Source organism: Uloborus diversus, chromosome 9 (assembly GCF_026930045.1).
Source record: "Uloborus diversus isolate 005 chromosome 9, Udiv.v.3.1, whole genome shotgun sequence".
NCBI classification, from domain to species: domain Eukaryota; kingdom Metazoa; phylum Arthropoda; class Arachnida; order Araneae; family Uloboridae; genus Uloborus; species Uloborus diversus.
Genome location: NC_072739.1, coordinates 157,428,444 through 157,445,822, shown reverse-complemented (window position 1 = coordinate 157,445,822; position 17,379 = coordinate 157,428,444). Strand labels below are relative to the sequence as shown.

General features: G+C 31.9%; 1 protein-coding gene across 1 annotated transcript in view; it reads right to left on the bottom strand.

The window, feature by feature from the left end:
* The window catches only part of LOC129230713 (DNA topoisomerase 3-alpha-like), a 94,417-nt gene extending 77,446 nt beyond the window's left edge, over positions 1 to 16,971 (bottom strand). The window contains exons 1-4 of the mRNA XM_054865133.1: positions 16,754 to 16,971; positions 8,230 to 8,305; positions 5,174 to 5,282; positions 82 to 225 (exon numbers count right to left, since the gene is read on the bottom strand). Of these exons, the coding sequence (XP_054721108.1) occupies positions 82 to 225; positions 5,174 to 5,282; positions 8,230 to 8,305; positions 16,754 to 16,971 (547 nt within the window). The remainder of the gene's footprint in view (positions 1 to 81; positions 226 to 5,173; positions 5,283 to 8,229; positions 8,306 to 16,753) is intronic.
* Positions 16,972 to 17,379: the final 408 nt, after the last annotated feature.

Below are 17,379 nucleotides of genomic sequence, written 5' to 3'. Positions count from 1 at the left end.
GTGCAAAAGATAGCATGCTAAACCAATTTTTTGTTATAAATTATAAATTAACTTAAAAAGACTAAAAGTCGGTTCACATACCAATCCTCAGATCAAGTTCTCTCCGAACATTAACTGCATCACTCATGAGTTTATCAGGAGCACATAGATTAGCACATGCTCTGGAAATAGCGTGACTAGTTATTTCAGAAAATTTAGCTCTGTACACAGTCAAATTGGGCTTCACTGAAAAAATTAATAAATAAAATAAACAGAATATATGTACATAAAAGCAAAGCTTTTTTTAAAATTAGCACACTACGTACAGTACACTGCCAGCTATTCAAACCTCATTCAACCAGTTCCCTAATGATTTAAATCAAGTGATTAAAAGTATTGAAAACTGATAAAAAAACTTATAAAAAAAATTGAAATAATGAATTTGTGAATAATTTAGTTAGTGTATAATTTGCTTCCTTTTACAATAATTTATAATACAATAATCAGGGTTTCGCCGATATATATCATGATATATATCATAGGGTTTGAAATAGAGAGCGGGATTGCGCGAAACGCGCACAAAATCGGTAAATCCCGAGTAATCCAAAGGTCTGTGCAGGATTTTCTCCCGGTAAATTCTTAAACTTGATAATGAACCCCAGACCGGAAAGGTGAAGAAGATAAAAAAAATTTCAAAACCCATTTTCATTTTGGAAAGATTGAAAAAATTTAATAAAGCGTCCGTCAATTCAAAGCAATTAAAGTTGCATCGACGAATTCCAATTCGCCGGCATCAACAAATTCCGATCCGCCGACATCAACCGATTCCGATCCGCCGGTCAAAATGCGATCCGAAAGCTGCTGAAAACGACAGTCCGTTTTTAATAAGTATATAGGCATTTACTTCTTGACTAACTTTTTGATCGTTAGACAGAAAGTCTTTGTGCAGTAGAAATATTATTCTAATCAATTGGGACCGAACCCCATTCGATTAATTAGATCCAGAAAATGGTCTCTTAAAAAAAAATAATTGAGTGTATGTGTATGTTACTTAGTTGTAAAATATTTTATTAAAAGTGAAATAATAAAGTAAAATTGCAAAATTACTGAATAATTATTTGAAAATGTGTGGGGTTGATATTACAATAAAAAAATTATTATTTAAAAATGAATAAATAGAAAATAAAATTAAAATGATTTATTAAAAAATTCTAAACAAATTTTCAGAACTTATAAAAATTCTCCCCCAAATTCAAAAAATATCCCCTGGAATCTGAAGTAAAGGGGGACATTCCCCCTGGAAATTGAACCCTATTTCAAACCCTGTATCACGATATATATCCAATATTTATTTTGAAAATATCATGATATTTTGATATTTTTGATACTTATTTTTTCAACTACGGTATTTCAATATAAAAATTACATTAACATAGTAATATTGTTCACTTATTATTAGAAATAACCAAAAATTTATGTACTATATTTTTATGATGTAGTAATACATCATTAATACATCATGTAACAAAGTACGATAATATTCCTTTTTTTATTTTATATTCATATAATTGTTAGGAGTTGAACAATTTTAATTCATATTAAAATTGCCTAATTAATTATTAAATATTGGTCAGAAAAAAAGAAAATGTCCTATGACTGTGCACCGACTAATGCATATTTTTTATTTCTGAATTATATAACTGTGTAAAAGTGGCTAACAGAAGAAAAATGAGTAAAACAGCTCATGCTAAATTAACTCCATTGAAATTGATTAAAATATAGAATGAAATATTAGATATAAATAATGAAAGAAACCCTAATTTTAAGCCTACATATTGCAATAACAATATTAAGAAAATAAAGTGTGATTTGAGGATGCATTTACTATTTGGAAGACTTTAGTTTGTGCTAAATGAAAATATCGGATGTATATCAAAATATCCGATATGTATCAAAATATCGGATATTTTCGATATTTTCGAGAATATCATACTTTTGAATCCTGACAATGATGTACCTAATTCTTAATTAGAGTTGAATCTTGTTAATGTGAAACTCAAAGTACCATCGGGACCTTATTAATATATTGAAAGGTCTTAGACCAAACCCTATTTTGGGGGCCAGTAAGGCAAAGCTCACAATTTTCGTCATTGGCTAAAAGTTTTTGTTACTTTGGGGACCCCTAAAAAGCAGGGCCCCAAACCACGGCCTAGTTGGCCTATTCAGTAAATCAGGCGCTGGGGATCATGATAATTGGTTCATATTAACTGGATTTCATCTTATCCAATATTTTTAAGTGATTGTTTACTCATGAAATCAAACAAGTATTTCACATAAAGCAATATCATGTTTTAATGAGGTTGGACTGTATTATGAATGAAAAAAAGTGCATTTTCCAACAAATTACATTCCCTAGTCCCTAACTCCAAAAATATTTACAACCATTTGAAGTTTGGTGGTCAATCTTGATCTTATTTAGAAGCTGAATTCTAAATAAGATCAAGATTGTCTCTATTTAGAATTTGGAGTAAAAACAAAAAAATTAAAAATCAATTTGAATTTTGACACCTGGAATTCAAATTATGATTTTTGCAATAACGAGTATGTGTGTGCATGTAGGCGTGTGTGTTTTTGTCTGTGTGCAGGCATGAGTGTGTGGGTATGTGTGTGTATGTTTGTATGTGTGTGTTTGCGGGTAGGTGTGTGTGGGTACGGTGAGTAGGTGTGTGGGGGGGGGCAGGTGTGTATGGAGGTGTGTGGGTGAATGTGTGTGTAGGATAAAGACGCAACCTGGAGACTGCTTGCTAGAGGAGCAGCATCGGGAGGGGCCAGTCCAGGGGCGGCAAATAGGGGGGTCAAGAAGGGGCGGTCGCACCCCAAAATTTTTGAGCAGAATGATAGAAAATGTGTGAATTCAATTTATGTGGGTCGGAAATCAATGTTCACTAAAAAATATCTCGTGATTCTTAGTAACTATTTGATGAAACTCGACACATTCCCAGGCTAGAAAAGGTGTTTTTCGTTATTGGATGTTGACTTGGAAACTCATGAAGCATTTTCCGGCCTTTTCATAACGTAGAAAACTGATAGAGAACCATGGTTAATATTAACTAAAGAAGACGTTTCCACATATAAGCTAAGCATTTCATACTTGTGTGGCCAGTGTAACAATGGTCTATCCAATATGAAAAGCCCGTGAAAAGTGGTGTGGCTGCATGGTTTTTACAAGAAAATTCCTCAATATTTTACATTCACTTTTACGCTCATTTTTTAAGTGTATATTTATTTAATGAGTGTTCATTCCTTTCTTCTGCTAGAAACACGTTTCAGGTGCTCAATGCAAATTATATGCTTTCAAAGAATCTTCTTAAAAATGCATGTGATTATTGAATTTAAAAAAAAAACATATAAACAAATACCTTTTATGGGGCTCTATAATGATGCGATTTCGGAGTGACACAAGATGATCTTCAAGAGTTAAAACCAAAAAAACATTTCTCTATAACTTTAAAGCAGTGATTTGACGACTGGAAGAATTATTGCAAAACGATTCTTTCAATGGTGAAAATCTCATGCCCTTTAGAATGTATGACTTCGTTTGAATTTTTATTCCATTTGTTTGTATTGAGGACAGTTTTTGAAAAATGCTTTACTCTATCAAAACATTTTCAACCCGCTACCCTTAATTTTCGGACTATTCAAGCCACATTTCAATCTACAATTGATCTGTGCACCACACTACCATAGATCTACAATTGAAACTGAAAATAAATTTTACACAAAAGTATACTTCAGTCAGGCGTGAAACTTTTCAAAAAAATTCTTCCCCCGAGCCAATTTTAAAAATGCAAAAAAAAAAGTGACAAATTCCACATGATAATGTGTAGTCAAACATTGATTTTTTTAATATTTTGTACGAAGTAATAGATTCAGTTTTAAATGAAATTAACACAAGATTTAATGATAATTATTTTTCTGTTGTTTGACTCTATATTATCTAGATTCGATTTTGAAAACGAAAATTAAAATGTTTCAATTATGAGTAAAACTTTTAGTATGAGGAAAGAAAAATTACAAGCAATATACCAACAGACCGGTTAACACATCCAGAGATTGCAGTTTTGTCCTTGGTATGGACTCATCAGTCAGGTATAGTGAATAACAGAGCTGGAGGCAGATGACATCTGATTGAACTTGAGAGTGCCAGCGAGACTGGATTATTCAATGATGAAAAATTAAGCCCTCACAATTTTTGAAGTTGCCAGGGTGATTTTGAAGAGCAAGATATAAAAAGTGTTTTCATATATAACTTTGTTACTTCTATTATTTTTTAACTATTCCAATCAAATCAACTAATAGAGAAAGAATTTTTTATGTCTCAGGAAGTTAGAGAATTATTTTTGAAGCACAATGGGCAAAAAATTCAAACAAAGTCATACATTCTGAAGGGCATGAGCTTTTTCACCATCTTTTCTATTTAGCTGTACTGGCAAAATAGCATGACACTGGGCATAGATTAGTAACACGATTCCCTGCTCTTCCGAATTAGAAAATCATGCATTAAAACTTTTCCTTAAGGTATAAAAACTTTAGTATTGAGATGTTTTGTATAACTTATTAGAAAGTGAATCAAAATTTTAATTGTTTCTAAACACTAATTTTTATTCATATTGAACCGATTTTAGGACCACTTCCTGTTAGCTAATGTGTGTTTGGGACCGCACTGTGGTAATACATATTTAAGAAATTTGACCGCCCAAATGAAATGTTGAAATGCCGCCCTTGGGCCAGTTGACAGTGGCGCTGCAGAGGGAGGGGGGGGGGAATAAAATCATAGGAACATCAAAACAGTCAAATGAGAACAATAAGCAATGTGATTGCTCAAAAAGATTTTTCCTTAAAGTTTATCATCAAATATTACAATATTTGTATTTAAGTCATGACGTGTACTTATTTAAGCTTGTTTTGAATCCCAAAAGCAGTAGAAAGAGCAAAAGGAGAAGTAGATGTAAATAAAATGTACATTTGATATAAATTGCTTCTTTAAAAACTAAATTATTTGAAAAAATATATTGCAATTTATAGTAGAGTAGATGATTTATAACCAATTTTCAATGGAAAAATCAATTTTACAAGGTCATAAAATGTAAAGATAATTGAAAAGAAAGCAGAATAATTTAACAACAGTTATTACCTTTCTTACAAACTTCAATGATTTCAAAACCAATATTTTCACCTTCTCTATCACCATCAGTCCAGATGACTAGATATTGACAAGATCTAACTTCTGCTTCCAAAGTAACCTAGTTTTAAAATATATACAAAAAAAAAGCATATAAATACAGTCGACGCTCATTATAACGACCACACATTATAAAGACCATCCCATTATAACGACCAGTGGTAAGAGTCCCAACTTCATTCCTATGAACACTACGTTAATTTGCCTTCGTTATAACGACCGTTCTGTATCGTCTAATCCAATACAACGACTGAATTCAGCGGACGCTATTTCTGGTGTTCTTCCCAATAAAACAAATTTGTAGCTTGAAATGGCCTTGATTATAGTTTACAGACATCTGCCTGAAGTTTTCAATGTCAAATCCAACTTTGAAAGGGGGTGCGGGGGGGGGATTACCATTCACCGCAGCTAGCACAAAAAAATAATAATGGGGGGGGGGGGGAATGAAGAAATTTCCAGATTCCTAAGAAAAGGGAGTTGACAGATGTGTTGGTAGTTTGGTGTTTGAGTCTAGCGGTTTTTAAGATGTGCGGTTCTCGAGGGACTTTTAAATGTTTCTTTGAAAAGCAAAGAAAAAAACAATTTATCACCTATATCTGAAACGGAAAATAATGTTTTGCAAAAATCACGTCTGCTAAAAAGGCAAACATCTGTTTCTGGTTTTATCTTCAGAAAATGTAGTGGTAGCACTAGTAATAGCAGATTTGTAAGTGTGTAACATTTTCCTCCCTATATTTTCTATTTTAAAATTTCTTTAATGTTCTGTCATAGTATTTTGCACACGATTTTTCTAAAAAATTCCTACAATAAAAATAATTTGGGCATTTAACTGGAATGTTTGAAAAAGTACCATTTTTTTTATGGAACAACGGGGCATGCATGATGACTGTGTATATTTTTTTAAATTATACCTCTTATAACGACCACTCGTTATAAAGACCTTTTTCTCTAGGACGGAGATGGTCGTTATATCGAGCGTCGACTGTATGGGTGTGTGTGCATGTTTGTTAAGGTTTTTGCTGATTTAAGTATTAATGGAATTTTCAAGTAATGCCTTAACATTTTTAAAGAGAGCATATTTATCTAGGAAATACTATAAGGCAACCAGAGACTATATCATGGTACACAAAACTTTTTTGTGTTTCAAACTTTCAACATCTAACTCTGCACCTTATTTTGATCATTTTTACAATTGGAATTATGCATCTAGGCAGAAGCGTAGGAACTTTGTAGAAGTAGGGAGAGTGGGGTGCATTATTAGAAGTTTTTGGAACCCAAGGGGCAGAAGCAGTGGCGCAACCAGAAAATTATTTGGAAGGGAGGGGCTCTTAAATTTTTTTCCCATAAGAAATTAGCTTTTTGAAGATTCCATCTCTCTCTTTCCCAGCAAAAATTTCAATCATATTTAAAATACATTGCATGTGGAGAGAAGGAAGTGATAAAACTTCTGGTTTTGGAAGCGGGTCGGTCAGTACTTGAAAATGACCACATGCAAATAGGGGTTTTCCGGGGGGCCCTCCCCCAGAAAATATTCAAAATTCTTGTTCTAAAACGAAATTTTAGGCTATCCTTAGTAATGTTAAGGGAGGGAAAGTTTCGAATACCCGCCCCGAAAAATTCTTGCAATTAATATCTTAAAATTCGATTATCTCTTATATAATTAAAAACTGAGCGTATCTATGTATGTCCAAGCTTCTTCTCCCGGACGACAGTGAACTGACCATCGAACCAGGTAGCGATGGATTCGTAATCCTCCCGTCTTCATGTTTGGCTATTCAACATAATCCTCCAATAATAATTAGCGGAGACATCAATTAAAAACTATTAATTATAAAGCTTGGATTTCGACATAAAATCCCTATTTTTCGAAGGCTTTCCTCCATTCAAATTATTATTCAGTGCTTCATCTCAACTTTCCGAAACAACGCTTTTATTAAAATGTATAGTGGTGAAGAAAATCATTGAGATGTAAGATCTGTTGCCTTTTTTTCTCTAATATGAACAGATAAAATTCTTGTTTTTGTTTTAAGGCTTTTCCTGTAATCAGGGGATTTAAAATGTTTACTTTTTGGGGGTTTTCCGCAATCTGCCGCAAAATTTCACTAACTTTTTTTTTTTGGTTCAAGCCTGAGTGTTGAACTCACGTCACTTGACATAACTTTTATTTTCAAGGTGGACCGTGCAAAGCCGGGCGGCGCAGCTAGTAAACCATATTTGTTGTTAGTGAAAATAATGACTCAAGGGATTCCTCCTTGGTCGATTTACATTTCCCTCCCAATATTTCAAATTGGAAGTTACAAAAACCAAATTGTAGACAATCTTCAAAGATGTCAGGGGAAAATGGTGACCAAAGATATTATTACTATGAAAATTAACGAAAACAAAAATAGGTCAATAATGACTGGACTAACTACAAAATATTTCACTAAAATGAGTTACCTCAACTCAAATTATAATTACATTGACTGGACGCCAAACAGAAAAATAAGAGTACTTATTACCCGACTTTGTACTGGCACTCTTCAAGTCAACAGTAATATGTTTCGTTTTAAATGTGCTACTTCTCCCCTTTGCCCTTACTGCAACCAAATTGATTCTACTGAAAATTTCATGCTGAATTGCCTTGTCTTGGACTTTCCTCGTCATTCCCTTTTCAGCAACATGCATATCTCTTCACTTTCCCCCACCCTTGATGCTGTGATCACAAGTATCAGTGCTAAATTTTCCTCTATTAGAGCTTTTGCTATTTATGTCGCTCTTTCTGGGTGTTTTTTATGTGTATCTGTGTCCCCCCCGCCTTTTGCTTGCTTGCTGCTTTGTGAATGTCATACCCTTCTCACTGCTGTGGTATAAGCCTCCTCTCATAGAACAGGCGTAAACCTCTAAACTCTTTCCAATACAATCCAATAAAACAGTTAAAATATGAATGGAGCAGATCAAAATAAAGACTGTTACTCAAAGTTACACCGAACAATCGTAATATGTTAAAGGTGTATAAAAAGTTATACTTTGATGGCTTGATAATCTTGTGGACATTCCATAATGACAGGAGCTTCAAACAGTGCCAATGGATTGCAAGATTGCCTGTAATAGAAAAACTAAATTAAACCAGGGGCCAATCCAGGATTTTTTTCTTGCTACCTATTTTTGTGAAAGCATTGCATCATTCCATTTTTGTGAAAGTTCTTTTTTTTATCAGCAATATTTTTGACAACTTTCAGAGGTATCCTAATTTTTGTAAAAGAGAAGTAGAACAAGTGACATTTTAGTTTGAAAAGTGTAAATGTCTCCTAGTATTACTTTTAACAGGTTTCATTTTATGGGAAGGGGACGAGCTAAAAACCTAAGAAGTACCAAAAATACCATCATAATTTCAGTTTAATGGGCTATGTACTGTGTACAATATTGGAAATTATGAGAAAAACGGTTCCCCAAAACATGTTAAAGGATTGCGATAATATTGCTAAAAATTAGTTAAAATACCACAAAAAGGATGCTATTTAAGCAATTGTTCATGGGGCATTCCAAGGTATTTTTGACATTATGTAGAGTCCGTAACGTGACCTTTTTTTGCCATAACTTTTTAATTTACCGTTTGATTTGCAAATTATTTAATTTTAAGCTGGCATGTTGGTAGGAAAAGATCAAAATAAAATAATATGCAAATCAAACAGTAAATTAAAAAGTTATGGCAAAAAAGGTCATGTTACGGACTCTACATAAATGTCAAAAATACCTTGGAATGACCCTCATATAAACTTGCTTAGAATTTTATTTTATGAGTAAATTTTGTTTTAAACAGAGAAACAAATTTTAAAATGCAAATTTTTGTGAATTTTTCGATGTTTTTGTGAAGCTACTGATTTTATTACTTGATTTTTGTGAAAGTACCTATTTCAAAACAAGATTTTTGTGAAGGTACCGAAAAACAGTAGCAAACTCAGCCCTGTAAACCTTTGTCTGAAATCAATTTTACCGCATATATTTGTATTTAAAACGCAACTAACATGAAGATGGATCAATTTTAGAGGCTCATTTTATGACCATCAGCAGAGGTGGTGGTTGGGACTGAAAAGGGGGGGGGGAGGCGAAAAAATGACAACTGAGAACCATAGGATTTCTAGCAGCAGCAAAAAAATTAAAGAACAAAAAAAGTGGGGGGGGGGATGCAAAAGTTTGCTAAAGCAGGTTTTGAGAGCATATGAGTGATAATTTATGTAAATCTAACAGCTTAACTCACTACTTTTTAAAGATTTTGATGAAATATGTACACAATAACTTTCTCCAAAGAAATACTAAGATATAATTAGACTTACACTATCTACCCCAAAATAGTTTGAGATGTCACTAACACTTGGTGGCTTTGTAATAACTTCATTAAGCAAGTATTATGGCTTGTTTAAGTGAAACGATTGATTTATTAATATCTAAACAACGAATACATAAACTAAAAGATACTGCTGGTGCTAAATAATGTTTTGTTAACAGATACACAAAGAAAAACAAATAATTATAATCTGAAAATTTTGACATTTCTGCTTTTTTTTTTTTTAATTTCTAGTTTTGGTTTCAAAACTGGAAAATAAAATAAATTAGTGAACCATAAAAAGTAGGGGGGGATTAGTCCCCATGAATTGCTGCCACTGCCCATCAGTGTGGGAACTAAGTAATTGATTTTGAAGAGCAGCATACTGCTCCTCAAATTCTGATATTGAGGAGCAGTTCAGTAAAATTGGGCAGCAATTTTGCGACATTTGCTAAGTTACATCTTCAACAAGAAAATAACCAAGTTTTATGAAATGTACCTACATTCAAACAGTTTTAAATAATATAGAAATTTCAAACTTTTATCGCCTATCTTTTTCAAAAGGAAGAACTGGTACAAATCGGTGGTTCAACAAATACAGGAATATTGGGCCTGTGAAAATTTTAAAAAGTTGAATTTATAATATTAAAAATTAAAACCATTTGAACCCAGTTTTAATAATAAAAATAATCATCTAAAATCAATAAATAGGGGAGAGTGGTAACAAATGGGCTAATTTTTAGTTTTTAATTTTTGTAATTTTTCTAATATTTTTTTTTTAGCACAGAATTGTCTTTTTTGTTACTTTACTTATTTGGTGAAATAAAAAAGTCATTAAAGTTGGATTACAAAATGTTTAGAATGAATGATAATAGAGAATAAAAATATATTTTGCACACTCATCCTTACCCATGTGGCTGAATGGGCCATTGAAGGTAATGAATGGGCCACTAAATGAATTCAATAAAAACATTTATAATTAATCTTTTAAAAAATTCTTATAAATAAATAAAAATACAAGCAAAAATTTTTATCAATTTCATTGCAAATTTTAAAAATCTATGTATTTTTAGCCTATTTTCCCAGTAAAAGTAAAAAGAAGAAAAAAGCATGAAAGAAAACTTAATGCATCTTAAAAATATCGCGAAAAACAAAAAAAAGTCAAAAATAAATAAAATAATTCAATAAATATCGAAAAATTAAAAATTGGAAAGTTGGGTATTAAGATGGGAAAAAATATCTGTCGGTCTGTACCCCCCCCCCCCCCCCCCCCCAATAACTTTTGAATGAACAGTTCGATTCGAGCAAACTTTTTTTGTTCGAAAGATCTAAGCGAGGACACCACATTCCCATATTTCACTTTTTGATTTGAACTATTTTTGTTCAATTGTGAACAGTTCAAAAAAACTTAACATTAGCGCCTACGGGAAAATTCAAGGCAATTCCGAACTGTGAGGCGAATTTGCTTCAAACAAACTTCGTAGGAAAAAGCTTTTGATGAAAAACTTGTATAAAAAATATCTTTTTGATTTGAACAATTTTCCGTTCAATTCTGAACAGTTCAAATCCTTTAACATTAGCACCTACGGGCAAACTGAAAGTCAATGTAAATTCCCGTACTTGACGGCGGATTTATTTCAAACAAGTTGGAAATAGCTCTCGATGCCAAACTCCAGACTCTGACTCCGAGAATTTAGGGGCACCTGACTCCGAATACGACTCCTGTGACCGACAATTAATCAGACTCAGACTCCCCGACTTCGTACCTTTGGCAAAAATTTATACAGGGAGGACAAGTGACTGACTCCAATTCTTGGATATTCGTCTCCGACTCCTTTATTCCAAAATCAGATTGACTCTGACTCCGCAGCTATGGTTTTAACTGTGAAATAATTATTGTTGATATGACGTGTTTTTATTTTCACGCTAAAGTTTTAAATTTAGGTATTCAGTTTTCGGCAAATAAACTCGAAGCCATTTATGATGATTATTTATTTATTTATTTATTTTTTTTTTTGACAATGAACAGTATTTCTTTAAGTTGACATTTTACTGTTTTTATTTATTTTGGTAAGTGCATTAATTCATTTAAAAAATAATTTTTGGCAACAGGGGAAAAAGAAACGATTTTTTTTTAATATGATGTATTTATTTTAACAACTTTATTAATTTTAATTATTATTTTTTCGTTTTGAAAGCTGTTAAGGAATTTTTTTTTTTTAAATGGAAAAAAGGGCATTAGATGCTTTGTTTAAAAGGTGCTGCTATTTTATTTGTTCTTTTGTTTTTTCTTTTTTTTTTTTTTTTTTTTGTTTTTTACGCATCTAATATTTTTTAAATGAGTGAGGAATAATTTATTCCAAGAAATTAGCTTAAAATATTAAAAAAACTAGCTGTACCCGACACGTGTTGCTACGCCAACAAAAAAAATACACCATTATACTGATTTTCATGACAATCAGTTGAACGGGGCAGAAGTTGCTACTCTGCAGTGCCACCTGGTGGCGAGTTACTTTAATGAGGCATATTATGCACCTTCTCCGTGGAAAAATACATATATATAGCAATTTTCATAATAATCGGTCCAGGTATCAAGTGAAGCCGTGACTCTACTCAAATTTTGTACTCACGCAGTTTGCAAGATCAATCAATCGCTAAAAATATCAAATAGGAAAAGTTTTAAATCCCCCCGTTGCATGAAAAGCCATAAAACAATAAAGAAAGAATAGAAAAATGGCAACAGCTAACTTCTTATCAATGAGATCTTTCACGCGAATTAATTTCTGCAGCTGATCATTTTATTTGTATTTATCCAATGGATTGTGACTTAAATTGGAATAAAAAAGGAACTATCGATCGGATTTTTTTCGAACTGGTCTATAAACATTCCCAGTACCAAAAATAACAAACGGTGAAAGTTTCAGCCAAATCTGCCGGGTAGTTTTTGAGTTCATGGATGACATACAGACAAACAGTCATTTTTATATATTATAGAAGATATGTTTGAAACAATTTACGATTTTAACTATTTTTGAGAAAATTGATCAGGTACTAGAAAGTAGTATGGGTATACGAGAAAGTAGGCTCGTATAGTTCTAAACGGAACTTCTTGTTTAATAATTAAAATTTTAATTGCTTTTTATAAAATTCAATATTATCATTGACAAAGTGTCAATAAAATAAGAATTATTAGCTAGATTTTCAAATAGACAAGTATTTAAATATGCACCAGCCTACAAAACCAAACAAAAGGACATTTTCAAAAAATTATATAAAATCAACAAAGCAAAAGCACACCATTCTACTCCAAGCTATTTATTAAATACTGGATTAAATCATATATCAAATCCAAATGGTGAAATACTGGTAGGTGTGGCCAATAACTGGACAGTTCATCTTAATCATTTATAGAATTTTACTTATGTTTCTAATAAATAGCTAATATTTCTTAAGGTTAAAGTGCACAAATAATTTTTTAGAAATTACTATAAACCTATTCTAACAAGACAGTAATCTAAATCAATGACAGCCTGTTATGTTTCATATTAAACAGAAAATCAGAAAAAAAGGAAGAAAACCCATATTTTGGTGGCCCATCCATAACCATGATAGAGTGGCTCATTCAGCCCCACCTATACTCCTGAATATATTCAATTTTTTGAATAGATTAACTTCAAATAACATCACATCTTAAAATTACTTTACAGATATGGGAAGACTTTCTAATACGCATATATACAGTGAAATAATAGATACTTTTTAGCTAGTATAATTTTATGCAAATACTTTTTCATAATGATATTGCTAATGTTCTTAATAACTTTTTTTCGAGTGTTTTTAATGATAACTGTATCTCAACAGTTGACATCAGCAAGACACAAGCTATAGTACAGCTTGAGGACTTTGTATTTTCCAGGGATGACGTTTTACTTCATTTGAAAAAAATTAAAGAGACTAAGATTCCGGGACCTGATAATATTTATCCAAAAATTTTAGTTGAATGTGCGGAGGAATTAGCAGATGTAATCGTAAATATTTTCAATGCTTCTTATAACTCGGGGACAGTGCCAGAGGACTGAAAGCTGGCTAACATTACACCGCTCTTCAAGAAAGGGTCTAAAGGGAGTGCGGGAAATTATAGACTTGTGAGTCTAACTTCGGTGGTTTGCAAAATTTTTGAAACATTGATAAAAATTAAGATAGTTAATTTTCTAGAGACTAATAACCTATTGACTAATTTTCAGTACGGTTTTAGGAAAGGTAAATCTTGCGCAACTAATTTATTGCATTTCTATGACAAAGTTACCATGGTTTTGGACACTAAGAAGCCTGTAGATGTTGTTTACATTGATTTTGAAAAAGCTTTCGATACGGTACCGCATGTTGCTCTACTTAGCAAATTAGCTGATATAGGAATAGGAGGGAAAATTTCATTTGGATAAAAAACTGGCTGATCGATTGAAAACAAAGGGTGGTTGTAAGGGGAAATTATTCCAAATGGAGTGAGGTTTTAAGCAGGTTTTCTCAGAGATCAGTGCTAGGGCCTGTTTGGTTCATTGTTTTTATGAACAATATTCATAAAAATATTTCTGGGAACATGAATTGTTTTGCTGATGATGTCAAAGTTATGGGGATTGTAAATAATGATGAACAAGCACATCAGCTGCAAGAGGATCTAGATCATCATATTACGGAGTGGGCTGATAAATGGGGTATGGCTGTTATTGTTGGGAAATATCAGTGCTACATTTAGGACATGGAAATAAGTGTACAAGTTATTATTTGCAAGGTTCAGTCATTAGTCAGGCAGAAAAAGTTACTGATCTGGACGTCTTAAAAAGTCGGGAAAGTTTAGTCAACAGTGCAGCATAGCTAGTAACAAAACCAATAAGATGCTTGGGTTTATCAATAGATCTATTTCAAACAAATCTAAAGAAGTTCTTCTGCCCTTATATAGAAGTTTGGTAAGACCTCATTTAGAGTATGCAGTTCAGTTTTGGTCTCCTTATCTTAACAAAGATATTAATGTATTGAAAAGGATTCAAAGGCGGGCTACAAGGCTAATTAATGGACTTTCTCATTCAGACTACGATTCCAGGCTTAGAAGGCTAAAAATGTACAGTCTTGAGCAAAGAAGAGACCGAGGAGACATGATTCAGTTGTTTAAATTTATTAAAATGAAAGATGTTAAGGGGATAAAGTTTAGCACTGAAAACAGGACAAGGGGTCATTGTTTTAAGCTATTTAAATCTCAGGCTAACATGGATATTAGGAAAAATTATTATTTTAGCAGGGTAGTGGCAGGGTTGTTTGGTTTAAACCAATTGGTTTTTTTAAAAAAACCATACGGTTTTTTAAAAAAAAAATGGTTTTTTTAAAAAAAAGCCAAAAAAAATCCATTTTACAGGTTTACATTGATTTTCCCACACATATTGAAGAATGTAAAATTTCATTTATGCTAAGTTGCAGAGATAAATACTAAAATTGCAAAGTTGCTTCTTCAAAATGTATTACAAGCTTTAATCGAAAAAAAATATTAATATATTTTTTATTTCATATATGTGCCATAAAGCAGATATCAGTCAACTTCCATCATTATGCTTAATTTGCATGATTAGTTAAGATTTACTAAGGATTGAATCTTTTATTGTAGATGCAATCCATTATATTGCTCACTCCTGTTGCAGGGGTATGACATTCTTGCCCATATATTTGCACTTTCCTGGAATTTTAACTTTGACTTGTAAGGTAATCAACAATCTAACTTAATTCTTTGTACCTAAAAATTAAGATTTGTTCTGCAGGTGAACACAAATAATATTTTTTGAATCAAATTTTAAAAAAAAAAGTTTATACTTCATATTATGATACATAATAGTTCCTTATATTATAATGTAGGAAGATTAAAAGATAAATTTTTAAATTCCCAGAACAAAATGCAAATGTATGTGTAAAAATTGATAGAGAAATATATAAATCTTCACATATAAACTACACTCTCCATTGGTGTTTTTTTTTTTTTTTTTTTTTTTGGATTCTGTGTGCTCAAAAGATTTTGATTGGCTATACACCTATGCTGCTTTATGACTACTGGGTGCAGATAATTCTTAGTCCCCCCCCCCCCCTTTTGTTCATTGGAATTGGGATTTTGGTATTTGCTTTGCCTTAGCTAACCTGTGCAGTTTACAAAAGTTACTTACTCATATTGTTTTAAAAAGAATGTCTAATTCTGGTAGAAAAAAAGACCTAATCTGGCTTTCATTTGATGAAATCAAAAAAGAAGCCAGTATTTCGTATCATGAAGGGTCTATATATACATGTATAATAATATTTTAATCAAGTCAAACATTTCAATCAATATTTCCCCGCAGAAAGCTATTTTAATTATTTAATTTAGCTAGGTACAAGATTTTGTTCTAATCTCTTTAATTAATCAAGAAATTAGGTATAATGTGACTATTGAAGAACTGCTAAATACATGGAACCTTAATTACCTTCCGAAAATTAATTGTTTTTCTCGCAAATAGTATTTAAACCAAAAAAACCCGGTTTTAAACCAAAAAACCGTTTTTTTTTTTTTTTTTTTGAAAAAAACCGTTTTTTTAACCAACCCTGGGTAGTGGAACCTTGGAACAGATTACCGGAAGAGGTGGTAATCAGCAAGGGAGTAGATAGTTTTAAGAGGGCCATTGATCTTCACTGGGATTGTAAATTGACTAAGATCAGCCTAGCTGGACCCAGAGCCTGTTGCTGATCGTCACTTTTGTATTTGTATATGTATTTGTATATTTTGTTAGTGGCCCATTCATTACCGCACTCCCTTACATTGCATCCACATTTAATTTTGTCATTCATATGGTATGTAACAACATATTCTTTTTTTTTTTTTCTGCATCGCAAAATTTATGATGTTGGGTCTTTCATATATTTTAAATTGCAAATTGTGATTATTACAACCACTTATTTCCACACTGATGACCATATAGTATGAATGAATCGTGTAAAATTTGGAAAAAAATATTGAAACATTTTGAACCTTCAGTTTTTTCATTCTGGAGGAAATGAACAGACAAAAAAAATTCTTACTATTTAAAACATTGACCTTAAAAACTTATTATTTTTTTTAAATTGATTTGATATGGAAATGACCCTAAACCAGAATTCAACACTGAAATTTAAAAAATTCATAACAATTTTTCAAGAATTTTAATCTTTTCTTTACTTACCAACTTTTATATGATCCAGTAAATTCCAAATTCAACAAATGTCCAGATACAGATGTCATTACCATTTGACAACGTTGATTGAAAAGATTATATTCGAATTCATAAATTTTATTATAAACAGAACGACCATCTCGCCTTCGGAATCTACCATTTGACATAATATCAGCTATATTTTTAGCAGCATCATTTTTCTCTGCAACATTTAAAACGCGGACCATTGTCGACAATTGCGAAAACTGCTTAAACTTATGCAAATAGCTTTCATTACTAAATACTTCAAAAACATTAGATATTACCGTCTTTGGGAGGAAACGAAAAACATTAAATATCATTTATATAACTGAAAAACTTTGCAGATGGTCAATAAATGTGTCTGAGGAAATACGATGTGTGTGGAAGAATTTTTTAAACGATGTATGAAAAATTATTTCATATCCCTTACAGGATACACATTTTAATAAAACGTTCATTTTAATTAACTATACATAAGCTGTACTCATTGTAAGGGTCTTAAAATTTGTCGAAGTGATGTAAATTGACAGGATACATTTCAATAATCAGAATCAGGAATTCATACGAAAAACAAAAATACCCAAAATACCGCTCTGAAAGCATCGTGTTGCCAG